The 15,370-nt window shown below is 38.7% G+C and overlaps 1 protein-coding gene across 1 annotated transcript; it reads right to left on the reverse strand.

The window, feature by feature from the left end:
• Window positions 1–234: 234 nt before the first annotated feature.
• On the reverse strand, window positions 235–5,093 carry LOC140356416 (spindlin-Z-like). The gene is made up of 5 exons (XM_072441320.1): window positions 4,985–5,093; window positions 4,316–4,355; window positions 3,610–3,869; window positions 3,278–3,511; window positions 235–2,668 (listed from the first exon to the last, which is right to left on the reverse strand). The coding sequence occupies exons 2-5, from the start codon at window positions 4,333–4,335 to the stop codon at window positions 2,463–2,465; spliced, it is 720 nt and encodes a 239-aa protein (XP_072297421.1). The 5' UTR covers window positions 4,336–4,355; window positions 4,985–5,093; the 3' UTR covers window positions 235–2,462.
• Window positions 5,094–15,370: the final 10,277 nt, after the last annotated feature.

Genomic DNA, 15,370 nt, shown 5'->3' on the forward strand with positions numbered 1-15,370 from the left:
TTAAGAATCATACAAATGCTAACCATCCTCCAGTGTTGTTTCTGCTCCAATTTAGTTTGCTATGAGGACAGATACCCTTTTCTAATATCCAATTTATTTCTTTGCTAATAAACCTGGACAAATAAATAGGAAGGCTACAGTGAAAGTCTGAAAACAGGGTACTGCCACTAGGATTTGGACCCCTTGTGTTAGGGGCATAAAAAACCCCAAGAGGACTCACAAGGACAACTCAAATAAAAAGTCAACTTTTATTGACACTTTGTGCTAAAGACTAGATATGATACATAGCAATAGGCTATACAGAAATAGAACAGGTAAAATACAACTCAAGTGATAAAAAATGTAAATAAAATAATGATCAACATTTCAATTCAGTCTTTCAGACCTTTAGATAAACACTGTGATTCTTAATTAGACATGCCTGATGACTGCTCTCATTCTCTGCTCCCTGTAAGTCTAAGATTGGCAGCCAGCAGCTTTTTCATATAAGACCAGGGGCTGGTGTGTGTTGCTAAGCAACACAAAAGAATCAAGTGCATTTGTTTATTGGCTACCAAGACTCAAGATACAGTTTGAAACTTCTGCTGAACGTCCTTGTATAGTAATACATTTATTCTCTGATTTTTATTCATATAGTGAATTTGCATTGATTTTATTGGCTCTGTTGTCAACTGTCTGAGTATGCTCTAGATACACACTGATCATCAGTAATAGCCGAACAATATTAATCAGGCAGTCTCACAACAAAAGGCAATACAGCAAACTATAATTTTGTATCAGGTAGGATGACATTGTAACAAGTAACAGGCACATGCCCTTCACATCTGTGCTTTGCCTCACTGCATCAAAGCTGTGACGACCTTGTAAGCAGAGCTCGATACACACAGTCTAGTTGAGCCTTTTCTAATATCTGAACAATACAAGCTTTTCAAGATTTCCAAGCTATTTCAAAGACTGAAGATACAGATGCATGTATGAAGGAAGAAGTGCACAACAGGTGACAAAATGCATCAGGCAGTGCAGGCCTGATATAATGGACGTATTCCCTTCTTGTTGTCACTGACTGGGCATCAGGCTTAGTGTTATGGTATGCCAACTGTTCGCCCATGTCTGAGTTGGCAGTCATAGCCAGCACCCGGCCTCTCAGTGTGACTGCAAGTGTGGTCAAGAAGGGCAAAGATGGTAAGGTGCATGTCTCATACAAACAGAACTGCAATCACAATTCAACTAAAATCATCTTCTGACACTATGACTGAAGCCAATGCATTTTTGCAAAAACATGTTTTACCATAGCTCTTGAAATTTTTCATTCAGCAAAATTAGCTTACGACCCAGACGAATTCTGAACAATGCCACTAGATGTCACCATCTCCTTCCCACTGGGATTACAATAATACAACAATTCAGCTCTCATTAATTAGAACTTGTTTGTTGTAAGATTTTTCAAAGCCTAACAGGAAAAGCATATCAGACCAAATAAACTGAAGGCAAGGTATTAAGTAATTGAAGTAATCAAGATTTTCAATGTTGAATTTATAATTTCCCTGCATTTACAAACAAGTTCCATAGGTTGCAGCAGGCCGTCTGTTCAAGTGGCTTGTCAGATTACAGTAATTTTTGAGAGAAATATGTATATTGTGTGGGTGCTGTAGGTTTAAAGCTGAACGCCAGAACACAACACACAGAAATCATGCTAATACGGAACAGATCACTTGACAAAAACTCAAACACATATTTTAAACATTTCTGTTTACAGACATAAAAATGTTTTGGATTATATTTACAAAATTAAACATTTGAGTCACAAATATTGAGGCCTCAATATATTATTATATGACAATAGGTTTTGGCAAGTAATTAAACATTTTTTTAAAAAGCGAATCGTTAGAAGCCAATTAAAACCTCATATGATAGCATTAGCAAGTAGCACAAACACCAGCAAGGTAACCTTAGTTTAAGTACACATTTGAAATATGAATGTTAAAGATTCTCTTTTTATGAAATGAAGATGTGCAAATAGGTGTTACATTAGTAAGATGGGACTATTTTGTTTATGGTTATACAATTTAAATCACATTATATTCAATGTCATGAGGACTTTTCTGAATGCATGATTTTTGCAGCACACAAATATTTTTGGCTAAAATAAATACAACAGATATAACTTTATAATTACCTTTTGTTTGACAAAGTCTGAGACAACCTTGGAATTTGAAGTTTGACAGATGACGTTGAATCAAAAGAAATGTCTGGCCCCATTAATTCATACACAGTTGGCGTCAATCCTGATTTACATAGATTAAGAGCTCATGTTGGGGCAATATGAAAACTCAAAATAAATGTCCTTCGTCTGGTCCTGATCATAAAAAGGACAGGCTTTTGAATCCTTAGGGGGTGGCTCCTCGTGAAATGCATTAACACTAAGATAGGTAACGACTGGTCAGGACCAATATAGTTCAGTTTTAGGTGGTCTTCACCAGATCGTAGACGTGGATATGTACGTCATCATCATATTTGATGTAGTAGACGGTGGGTTTGGCAGGAACCTGGTAGATCACCAAACCTGTTCTCTTCAGACCATTGTCTGTGACATACTCCACCTGCTTACCCACAAGGCTCTCTGGCTCCTCCCCAGGTTTTCTGTCTGCTGGAAGCAAATGCTTATTTTCTGTTTGGAAACAAAAAAAAAAAAAAAAAAGGTTAACACTATACCAAGGCTGAAAATAAACTTCACAACTCAACAACAGTTTCAGCTCTGCAATAATAAACCAAAAATATTAAGTTACATAATGAACATGTTAAAAGCCCCTCAAACACAATAATGTGAGTTACAATAACATGAATATAATATAATCGTTGCTTCACAGTAGAATTATAACTGCTGGAGGTTATCAGGAAGCCCACCATTACCATGTGTTTTGAGACTGTCCTGTTGCTCTAAAATACTGGACTGAGATCAACAAATGGCTACACTTGATTTCAGAACCATGTACTTAGCCTCAAAACCCCTGCCAAGGACACAGTCAATGGATATCTATGGAGCGTACTTTTGGCAGCATGAAAATAAAAATGATATATATATATATATATATATATATATATATATATATATATATATATATATATATATATATATATATATATATATATATATATATATATATATATATATATATATATATATATATATATATATATATATTTATATTTATATTTATTTATTTATTTATTTATTTATTAACTAATAAAACTGTCACAAGAGTAAAACCTGATATACCAGATTCTGGTAGGACACGCAGATCTCCGTCCTTGTAATCATCCCAGAGTTGGTACATGTACAGCACTGGGTCCTTCTCATAGGTGATGTAATACCAGTGGGTCATGATGGGGGCCCTGGACAGAACCATTCCTCTCCATTCGTTCTTTTCACCATCCTCCTTCTCAAACAGGTGCTCTACAGCGCGACCCACTAGCTCCTCTGCTCCCGGTGGTACCTTGATTTTATTGTTCACTATAAGAAAGATATGATAGAATAAATGTAATAAATACCTGAATCAGAATTCAATCAGAAGTTTAATGTAAAAAGATCCATGGCTGTATTTGACCTACCAACTTTTTCCGTAAGCACCTGCAGGTTTGATACACGTCCATCTTTAAACAACTCAATGCCATAGACGCAATCGAAGCCATCATATTTCACCATGTAGAGGGAATTGTTGACTGTAAGCCGCTCAAGCACGGTGCCCTTCCACTTGGTCACATTGCCCTTTTCTCTCCAGGTGTGTTGGATTCTGCGGCCCAGGAGGTTCTCTGGGTCTGGGCTCAGAGTCGAAGCTGAGCTCTCACTCAGCTCGCCACTGCTACGCTTTCTAAAGTCAGTAGAAAATAAAATGAGAAAAGGGAGCATGAATTATGAACATTCAAGAAATAAACATACAAATAGAATAACACCCAGCAATAGTAAAAGTTACATTTTGATTCAGTTAACTTTATTTTTCCCATTAGGGCACATTCACCCCGCACACTAAACAAAGATAATTTAAAACCGATTAAAAAAGTCACAGATATAAATGCATGACCAATCCTGATCTAGCAGCAGCCAAACTAATATTTACTATCTATTGCAAAAATATTGTACATAATATAATTTGACATATTGAATCATTAGCTGTTAGCATGATTGGAGTATTGTACAGTAACAATATCAGGATAGAAACAAACACGTACATACAAACATGACATCACATGACAAAGGCTGATGTAATACTACTTTAAAGAAACACTTTTATGTCAGCTAGTCGAAATGGGAACGTACCTGGCTCGTTTTTTTGACATATTCCCATAAATTCACAGTCCTGGAAAAAAACATGCAAAGCAGTTTTTTATGAAAAATAAAGACAAAGTGTAACAACAGTAATGCATGTTTGATTAACATAAAACATTAACCAATACAGTTTCTAAATCCAGTCTGCGAAAGCAATGGAAATTATCAAAACGTTTCTGTAACCGGATGTAAACAAAATGACTCGAGGCTAGAGCTAACTTTCATGCTAATGCTAAGTGACATATTTGTTCGCAAACACACTCCGGGTTACACATTTATAGCTACAAATAACTATGCGGCCAATAAATATGTAACTCCAGGGAAGCTAGCGAATTACAACTGTAAAGTTAAGTCAACAACAAATGCATAAACCACATATTTCCACAGCACACACCTTACCAAACATAACGCAAGTAGTTAACAGTCATAGCCTTTTGGTCAGGGTCAGTTTTGACAGGAAAACATGCCTAAGAATGTGTGAGCTGCATTTGTAGACATTAGCTAGCCGAACAAAAGAAAACGCATCGCCATGTAGACGCTTCTATTTTGTAGCAGGGTACGTTTTAGGTCCACGGGAGAATAGAAGACTGACACAACTATTTAATCAATTTCCGCACACATGAAGGGCCCGAGACCGCCGGAATCAGCTGTTTGTCCTACCTGATCAATTATTTCACATGTGTTTGTCTTTGCAGAGCAGATTCCAATCACCAGAAGCCTGTAGACACAGAAACGATGAGCCATGTGGACTACAACTACCAGCAGCACCTTTATGCCGCAAAGCATGATGGGACAGAGTAGAGGAGAAGGTAGAGTTCTTTGTTTGGACGTTTCTAACTTTTTAATATACATATGATATACGTGTTTTATAGGCACACAATACGCATTTTACCCTCCATTTCATGCAATTGATTAAAATTACAGATGGAATGACAAACGTTAGACTACGTCATAATGTATCTTAAGAGGGGAGAAGAAGAAGAAGAAGAAGAAGAAGAATTAAGTCTAAAGAATTAAGTCTAAAGAATTAAGCCTCAGAAGAATAAGAATAAGATGTGCTTCATATCTTGCTTTGTGTGAATAATAAATATTAAACTGTGGTCTAAATAGTTTATTAGTGAGAGAAGGCCTTTCTCGTGTTCCAGTTTCAACCACAAGATGTCACACTAAACCCAGATCTACTCTGTCTCTAGTCAGTTCTCTGATGGAAAACGATGAAAAAAGTGATGCAGTACCCTTGGGTGCCGGTGTGTTAGGGTGAAAGCTTTGGTTTTATCTTGTGCCAGATCACCTGCTGCATGTGCATGACTCACCTGCGATGGGGACGAAGTGGTGTGTGCTCTGTCTCTAGTATTCAGGTTTCAATGTTTGGTTGTATAAGGCAAATAGTCTAAAACCACCAAATGTTTTACCCCCTTAAGTTAGATTGGGTACCGTTTCTGTTTCCTGTTTTTGTATGTGTTGTTTCAAACATTGATTAGTGTCATGTGCAAATTGATCTCATCTAAATGTATGTTTTGTGGAAGTCCAGAACATGCTTTTGTTGTAACTTTACCATGTATTTTATTCATTTGTTTTGAGAGAAGGAGACTGTTATTATTTAAACAATCTACAGACTACAGGTCTCTTCAATTAAAAAGTGCACATCAATTCAAATGTTATACTGGCTGGCACAAAACAGGCCAACATCCAAGGTTTCCTCTTCTTGTCCATGTTGTCACAGCAACAGAAACCTGCATGTTCAAGAGTATTGAAAGGAACGGCTGGGCTCAAAGTGTGGCTGTGCAATTAATCAGTGTAGATTTGTCACATTTATATGTGAGTCCCGTTTCTGTCTGTACTTGTCAGGTTTCGTCTGTTCTACCGTGTAGGAGAGCCCTTTGTGGCCTTGTCTCCAGGGATGTCATGAGAATACTGTCGCCAAAAATAGAGGTCTTCCTCCATACTCTTCCAGGTATCTATCACACGTATGCATTTCGGGACGAGACCTGGTGCACCAATTACATATACAAAGAAAAGCATTGCGCTAACAAAGATTTGTTTTTGTGAAGTATTGCAGTGAGACTGATGAAGAAAGTCAAGCCAAGGTTAGTGCGTGAGTGTCCATTGATTAGAAAGCTCTATTATTAGCAACTCCCCTAAGTAACCTGAAATATAAATCAGGTTGAAATGGATGCTGCATCATAGAAATAGTTTTAAGATCTGATGCTGCGCTGAACTTAGTCTACAGTAGCTGCTGTTACTAAAAGAGGTCCTTGCTTTGATGTTTCTGTGTTGTACAGGAATCATACTGGCATTTGCTGTGTCAAGATCAGTACTTAGATCAAACCATACAAGAAGATACAGAATAAACACAGCCTAGTCCGAAGGGACATTGACATGTAGAACAATATACAGTATATACAAAATGTGTTTCTTGTTGCTTCAGTTTATCTGAATATTTTAAGTATAATCCAAATGTGCGCATCCCTAGTGTTTGAATAGCCTAATAATAATAAAGCAGCTGAGGGTTTTCTGGGTACAGGCCCTTGATGTTGTGATTGACCCTAAGTACCGCCTTTGTCAGCAGATTTTGTATCCTACAGGAAGTGAATAAGTCTTTGAAGTAAAGAGTGAAGGAGAGAGGACCGTTATGTCTTTAAAGGATCAGAGAAATCCCTGTTGGTCTTTTCTCTCATTAGAAATGAGAGAAGAATATTGTGGAATATGCACTTATTCAATTCAAGTTTTTTGTTATTGTCATGCTTAAGAGGTTTGGGCATTGTGAAGTATTAATTCTGTGTAATAATAATTAAATCCCTTCATTAATTGGGTTTTAGGGCCGTGGCACTGTTACATTCACAGTTAATTGACCCTAAGAATGGAGTTGAGCATAATTTATACTTAACTCTAATTAGCTGTATCATCTCAAAAGCTTGTAGTCTTTCTCTCATCGTCCTATGGCTCATGATCCTTTCACCACAATTAACCGAGTGTGACCATATGGAGGAAATAGTTACTGTTCATTATAGATAAAAAATATGGTTAAATACATCACCGGTCAATTGTCGTCATAATACGACTTTGTATTGTATGGAAACAGTTTGCCTGTTTTTTAGTTTTTCTGGGTCACATATTTATCTTAGGCAGAGGACCGTGACCAGTTAGTTACAGGGCTGGCACAGAAGATACCGTGGTAGACACCTATTCACTCTCACAGTCACTCACTATTGGCAAAGTCATTCCATCCATCTTCTGCCGCTTTATCCGGGGCCGGGTCGCGGGGGCAGCAGTCTGAGCAGGGACTCCCAGACTTCCTTCTCCCCAGACACTTCCTCTAACTCCTCCGGGGGGATCCCGAGGCGTTCCCAGGCCAGCCGAGAGACATAGTCTCTCCAGCGTGTCCTGGGTCTTCCCCGGGGCCTCTTCCCGGTGGGACATGCCTGAAACACCTCCCGAGGGAGGCGCCCAGGAGGCATCCGGAACAGATGCCCGAGCCACCTCAGCTGGCTCCTCTCGACGTGGAGGAGCAGCGGCTCTACTCCGAGCTCCCCCCGTGTGGCCGAGCTCCTCACCTTATCTCTAAGGGAGCGCCCAGCCACCCGGCGGAGGAAACTCATTTCGACCGCTTGTATCCGCGATCTTGTTCTTTCGGTCACTGCCCAAAGCTCATGACCATAGGTGAGGGTAGGAACGTAGACCGACCGGTAAATAGAGAGCTTTGCCTTTCGGCTCAGCTCCCTCTTTACCACAACGGTCCGATGCAGCGACTGCATCACTGCAGCCGCTGCACCGATCCGCCTGTCGAATGATTGGCAAAGTCCATTCTTTTAACATGTCTTGGATGATGAGGGGAGTCTAGAGTCCTTCAAGTGAACTCAAGAGAACTTAGAGGATGTAGAGTCCATTTTGCTTGGCTGAGGACTTCAGATCAGATGCAAAAGAGCTAACTATCACAATTTATGTACCATGTCATTTGTCCAGTTCTATGGAATACATTATCTCGCAAAAGTCATTTCCGTTGTCTTGCCATGGTTGGAAGGTTATTTGGGGCGATGCAACTACTATAAAAGGTCAACAGCATATACATTACTCAAAACAGACAGCTGCAGTTATAGTATTTTATGTGCATCTAATAATAGGAATAACAGTGGACATAATTATGGATGCAATGGTCTGCTTCGGCCCCTAACACTACCTGTCAAGGACACTGCTCCCTCTTATTTATGGACTGGAGTGTTGAAGATGCAATCTGACTCTGTCTACTTACTGGATAGACTCATTCACGACGAGGCTGCCTCCACATGAAGCCGCAGACGAGCACTATGCACTACGTTTCCCCACTGAGATAATACGCTGACAAATATATTGATCTCAGCAGCCCTTGAATCTGGCTTCTAACGGTGATTACAACTGGGTGTGATCAGAGAAATCCTTACGCTCTTAGTCTCAGGATTAGTTCACACTGGAGGAAAGCAAAATCGTAAATTATTTTTTTTCTTTAATGATGAATGCCAGTTATGCTAAATATTATTACTCGTGAAATTAATAATAATACAGCAAACACACAGTGAGTGGGATACATTAGTTGTTCTTGATTAAGGTGTCAACGCTTGTACCCTCAACTGCAGTGACAGGTTTTTATAGACGGGTAAAAGGCATTTGTTGTGGAATTTCTCTTATAACGATCATCAAGAAATAAAGTAAAACAATAGAACGGAGTTTTCTTTTCACAAAAGGGAATGTTTAATCCTGTTGTAAAATCTGAAATATACTCTCCTTCGTGTGGATTCGTCAGTCACTCTCATGTAGAGCCGATTCGTCCACACGTCTGTCTGCTCCTACATTGCTCTGGTCCCCACCAAGGGATTCACGTTCATCTTGTAGATTACAGGTCAACCAGGTGGTCACATGACCTATTTCAATAGAAACATTTACATTTCTTTACAGGCAGGTTTTACAGGAAGAAAGGCAAATGGCGCAGGTACAAGGAAACAAAGGATTCAAAGGCCCCAGGAAAGAGACAGTGGAGAACATTTGCATTAAATCAATTCGCATGTCCTTACTGTTCTTTGAAAAACATTGCCCTAGTGTGAGACCAAAACTAGGCCTGTCCCGGGACATCCTGTGCACCCCAGGATGTCCCAGACATGTAATTATCAGTTCTATGCTAACCAAAGGTTCCAGGAGAGACTAGGCACCGAGGAGTCTATAATGTCACAAAGCAAAAGGGCCAAATTATATTTTTCCATAACACATGCGATCAGAGTTTGGTTTGCCTGTCACGACATGACCAAACATCCTCAAGTTAGTTTTAAGGGCCACATCTGTGTCCAAAGTGACTGCAGCCCAAGTAGACTCTGGTTGTGTGCCCACGCTCTCTCTTTCGTCTTGTTCGTCAATCCTTTAATCTCAGCATAAACCCACTGTGACTTCATCGCCCTGAGTCATACTGTATCAGACTGCTCTTCTCCCTGTATTTCTCCCCTGTGCGCTCTTCCCGTCGCCAAGGCACAGACAGCGGGAGGTAGTGAACTCTTCAAAATAGCTGCTCATACATCTGATATCCTCTCGGTGGGAACGGAAGCTATTTTTGCACAAAAATGTAAATAATTATTGCCAAAATCCTCACAGCCAATAGCTGTGAAACACATGTTGTAAAATGTGCCCTTAGCCCAAAAGCTTGCAGAATTACGTAGTATGAGAATGATAAGCCACAGTGATGTGCTAGAATATAATTAACACAAGTCTCATAAAATGACGTGTAATTTGTTGTTATAGCTTTACTTGCTGCCTCTGAAAATTAGTCATTGCATACTCAAGTTTCTCTATAAATATGATTTATTGTAAGCGATCAAATTAATGTTTGTCACTGAGCAGAGTATATGTAAAAGAGACGATCAAGATCTACCAATTGTCAATTTGTGTACACTATTGCCAGCACCAAAGGGGCATGGAGTCAGTGTTGATACTACATCAGTACGAAGACATCATCATTGAGGCCAGTTGAAGATTTATCCTTTGTGGGTCATAAAACCAAGATTAAATAGTGTTGTATAAATTTCTAAACTGACAAACTGAAAGCATCCAAGAATCAGGTCTAAAAGAGGGTTGTAGTTTCATACAATTTGGATGTGCGTTGTATGGTGTTTAGTTTATTGTCTATTTATTACACTGTTGTGACATGATTATGTATATCCCGTGTCTTTAGTTTTATTCTGTTTCATACATCTGCATGTAACAGTCCAGAGACACACACACCACTGACGTCACTGCTATAAAACCGTGTCTGTAGCTGTAAATAAGTGCCCATTTCTCTCCTGCCTTCCTCTTTGAACCTATGACGAAAGCACTGCTTCAATTCCACAGGGTCACAAGGAGTAACAGACTTCCTCCTTCTGCGTGTGTGTAAGTGCGTGTAAGTGTGTGTGTTGTGATGACGGCATTGGACAAGCTGTGTATCTCAGCATGGGGGGGTGGCTTGTGTTTGTTGGAGGAGACAGGAGGAGCTGAAAAGGTGGTGCTGCGCCGCGTCGCTAGCTCATCCAGTGACTCAGCAATTTTACCAATGAATTTTGTAAATAATCCCCTTTACTTCTTATCCCCCACTGGCCCTTTTTGCAGAAGCTACATAATCATTCATGTCTCATTAGTTAATTGCTTTTAAAAATCTCAGCGTTAAATGGGTTTCAATTAGTAAAAATGTGAGGAAATTACAAAACCGATTGTTTAAACTTTATAATAATAATCTATAGAGAATCATCCAATTGTCCGTGTGAGTGTTGCAAAGTCATCACTGACAGCATTCATGGGGTTTAGCGCCTGGAGACGTCATAGCCACTTTGCTGGAAGGAAAGAAAGGCAGAGGATAGAAATAGACCAGGAAGAGGAGCGGGCCTGTTTATTCTGACATCCCAGATAACACATGCCACCCAATTGTGTGCACTGAGAATAAATGCTGAAGACGATGGAGAGAGAAGGAGAAGAAGAAGGAGAAGGAGGAGGATGAGCGAGGGTGAGTGTGCTCTGGTTCATTACATAAACTAGTGTTGTTTACATTATGAAGTATGCAGTGTACCATATACAGAGTTACTTAAAAAACATCTGTGGAGTTGTATCTTATAAACCAGCTCACAAGCCTGATTTGTTTTAAACTGAGTCAAAATTAAAAAGATAATCCTAGATGGTCAGTTCTCATATATTTAATACCTTAAAGATGCTGCCATTTGCTCAACTGTCACTGACTCCACATTATTCAGCTAAAATACTTAATTATAGCCCTACATACTTTTGATTTAACGTCGAGGGATGTCAATATTATCAGGTTAATCGATTATCAGGTTAATTTTAGAAGCAAAATTAAGTATTTTTAGTTCAATCTATCGTCCCAAAAATAGAACTAAATGTAAATCACTTTTTTATCTGGCTGGTTTTGTCACATTTAACTTTATTTTGTCTTTCAGAAAGTTCATCTTTGTAAATCCCGTCACAAACCTGAGGAAAAGTAACATGTCAGACCACAGGAATGAAGGAAAATTAAAGATTTCACTGCTGTTAAGTCACATTCTCAATAATTGTGAATAATCATTAAGTCGTGATGTTTTTTCTCACAATAATTGCAACACTAAAATTTGATATTGTAACATCCCTAGACACAATCCAGGCAAAGCAGTAACATCTCCATGGAGACAAGCAGGTGGTGAAAAGCTACGTATTGTACCTTTAAATTCTTACCTTCCTTTTCCATCCAGACGTTTGAAGACTTCCTTTGTGTTTCCTGTGCACATTTTTACAAATATTTTCTCTTTAATTCTTGAATAAAGAATAGACAGCCATGGCCCAATAGTGATTAAAAAGCCCTTTGGAGTCGGAGCTGCAGGTTCGTATGAAGGTAATGGCTGCTGTGGGGGTTCCCCTGACAGTTAGACTGTCAGAGCATTTCCCCTCCACTCTCTTAAGACAACGACCTTCTCCCCAAGCTCATCCATCTTTTCTAAGGACACATAAAATCCCCAATGGGAAATGATGATCCTGCACACACTGCTAGGTCCCGCTAAAGTGCACATTCAAATGCAGCACCTGTAAAATAAATGCATTTTTTGCCACAATCTCAACGAGGCTCAGCAATCAGTTTTCTTTGGGTTAATATCCATGACCCTATAAATGATTGGGTTTCAATATTAGCACTTTGGCTTTAGAAATGTGGAACCTTTTTCCCATGTATGTTCACAGTAAGTCATAGTAAGTGCATTTATTGTACATTGTGAAAAATAATTAGTCTAATAACTTAATTATATAATAACAAGTCCAATTCATTATATTATTATGTATTATATTACGTTATATTCTAAGTCCACTTCATTATATTATCATATTATATTATGTTATGTTATATTGTATTATTTTATATTATAAGTCAATCTCATCAGGTTTTCCTGTTATGAATTGTACAGGTGGGTGCCTCTGTATTTTAGTTTAGTTGTTTGTTGGATTTGTTTTATGTTTACAATTTATTATTTCTGATGAATACTCCACATCAGTGGCCATACCATCTTGTCCGTCACATCTCGGAAGGTAAACAGGAATGGTTAGTACTTGAATGAGAACCCGCTGGACTGCCAGGTGCCACAGGCGGTTGGTAGTGCACACTGTCATTGTGTCCTAACGACAGGTAAGACACTTCACCCTCCTTGCCTCCACCGTCCATGTACGCTGGTGTATGAATGAGAGTGTTTGTGAAAGTGAGTTAGCCCATGGCTACAATCTGGCATGTTCATTAACATACACTGTCCCGACAAAATAATAATAATAATAATAATAATAATAGTAATAATAATAATAATTAATTGTTCAATACATCCCTCACAATACACATGAGAGGCTCAATACGCACATGTAAACAGTATTCAATCACATTAATTGGCTCCATAAAGGCCTAATTCTATATTTGAACGCACAGAGTAGAGATAAGGTAATAGAATGACATGTTATGTTTATTGATAATTACTATGAAAAATAATGGAGGAAACCATTCTTTATTATTTGGAAGCCAGAAATGATTGAGATACATATGGAATTGTGAAAAAACTGTATCATTGCATCCCTACTGCCTCGCAAGCACCATTACAAAACTAAAATGTATTTTAGTAATTTAAAAAGATATTACATGTCCTATACTGTGTCCGCTGAGGAAAACTTCATCATGAGCCATGTTCAGATGGAGAATATTTCTGTCCCTTTCTGTGTATGTTTGACGAATAACAATGTCAGTGTGAATGCAGACCTTTGATGGAACAGAACAGATGAGATGATTCAGAAGCCGCTGCATTGTCCTCTCGCTTTGGTTCTGCGGCGTTTGTTCAAATATAACCAGTGGAAATGCACAAAGGTGGGGTATGATGGGAGTTGGCTTCCAATGGGGGGAAAAAAGTGCAACTAAACATAAGGTATTATAGTTGTGTTCAGATCCATTATTGAAAAATAGTTTTTTAACCTTTATGGTTGTCTTTAAATTGCAGCTCTCTAAATTAACATGTTTTTCTCACATTACTGTTCTATATTTTAAAAACCTTCACTGAAATAATCAACAAACCTAGAACTGTGTTTTGTTTCATGTTTGGATGTTAAGTTATAATTTATCTTTACCAAATTACATTGTCAACATTCTCATTTCATATACATTGCAACACTTTGATTTACATCCCATGTTGCTGCAGGCTCTGCCCTTTCGCTCCTCATCCTTTTCTTGCTCTTCCTCCTCCTCTTTTTACCCAAGAGGATGCTGTCCATTACATAATTGTTGTTATAAGCAGATAAATGGCTACTGTCATGTACTAGAAACAGATCTGACTGGAAGCTCTCTTTAAAATTACTAAAATACATTTTATACCAAGACTTGGGTATTATTAGTTTATTTTTCACCCTACTTGATTTGAAATATAGATGTTAAACATCATAACACAAATAAATAGTCAATGAGGCTGACTAAATAATGACTAATTATAATTGATAATGTTAATACTTATGGCTGAAGCTTGTTGGTTCTTGATTGTGTGCAGTGTGTCATTTAACCGCAGATTGAATTACACTTTGCTCCGGGTCACATGGTTTGTAACCGCTGAGCGTCCTTGAGTAAAGACTGCATTGATCTGGCACAGAATGATAACTGATTTTTGAATTAATGAGAAAAACAAAACTTGCAGATAAAATGGTAAAACATTCCAAATGAAGTGACTTCCTGATCCACCCTGTGTCTTACATCAGAAGATGCTGAGGGCTTGAGGGCAATTTACAGTATTTTTTTGCTGCGTCTCTGACTCATTCATAGAGCTAGAACTAAATCCTAACTGGCATTTGTATGTGTTTCTTCTTTTATGCAGAAGGGATTCTATGGTACACAAAACAAGAACCAAGTGCACCTGCATAAATTGCAAACGCTGAAAATGCATGTTTGACCTACTGTAAAACACATGGGGGACACAAATGTGAGGGTTGCCCAGAGCTGTTCTTAGAAAACTGGATAGAGATAGATGGGGGACATTAGTACCGGGTAAGTTGCTAAATAAGCAAATTGCCCTCTGGAGGTAAACCGTGTGGGGGGTGATATGGGGGAAATATGACTAGTTGAAGTAGGACAGCCAGGGACAGAACTGCAGTGGAATCAAGTGGAGGACAGCCCATGTCATATACAAGATTAAATAGTACTTGTGGTCTATAGTTAACATAGTCTTGGCTACATTTACCATTAGATAGAAAGAAACAGTTTGTAAGTGACTGAGGGAGAGAGGACATTATGTCACATCAAGGTAAGACTCAACGCACTGCGGATGGCCTCACCCTCATTTGTGCCAGAAATAGGGAGGCTACAGCATCGCTGGCATTCACCTCACATCTAAGCTGCACTATGCATAATCACCAAGAATCCATGTCACTGTTTGAATGTCAGGTGCTACAATGGGAATGTGATCTTAGAACTAGATCGTAAACTAGATTATTCTTTTAATGCTCATTGTGAACAATGTAATTGCGTGTTTATGCATGCGGGGATCAGTCCTAAAATTGACATTG

Source organism: Eucyclogobius newberryi, unplaced genomic scaffold (genome assembly GCF_026437365.1).
Source record: "Eucyclogobius newberryi isolate DKJ021-1_F unplaced genomic scaffold, fEucNew1.0.hap1 SCAF_12, whole genome shotgun sequence".
Classification (NCBI taxonomy): domain Eukaryota; kingdom Metazoa; phylum Chordata; class Actinopteri; order Gobiiformes; family Gobiidae; genus Eucyclogobius; species Eucyclogobius newberryi.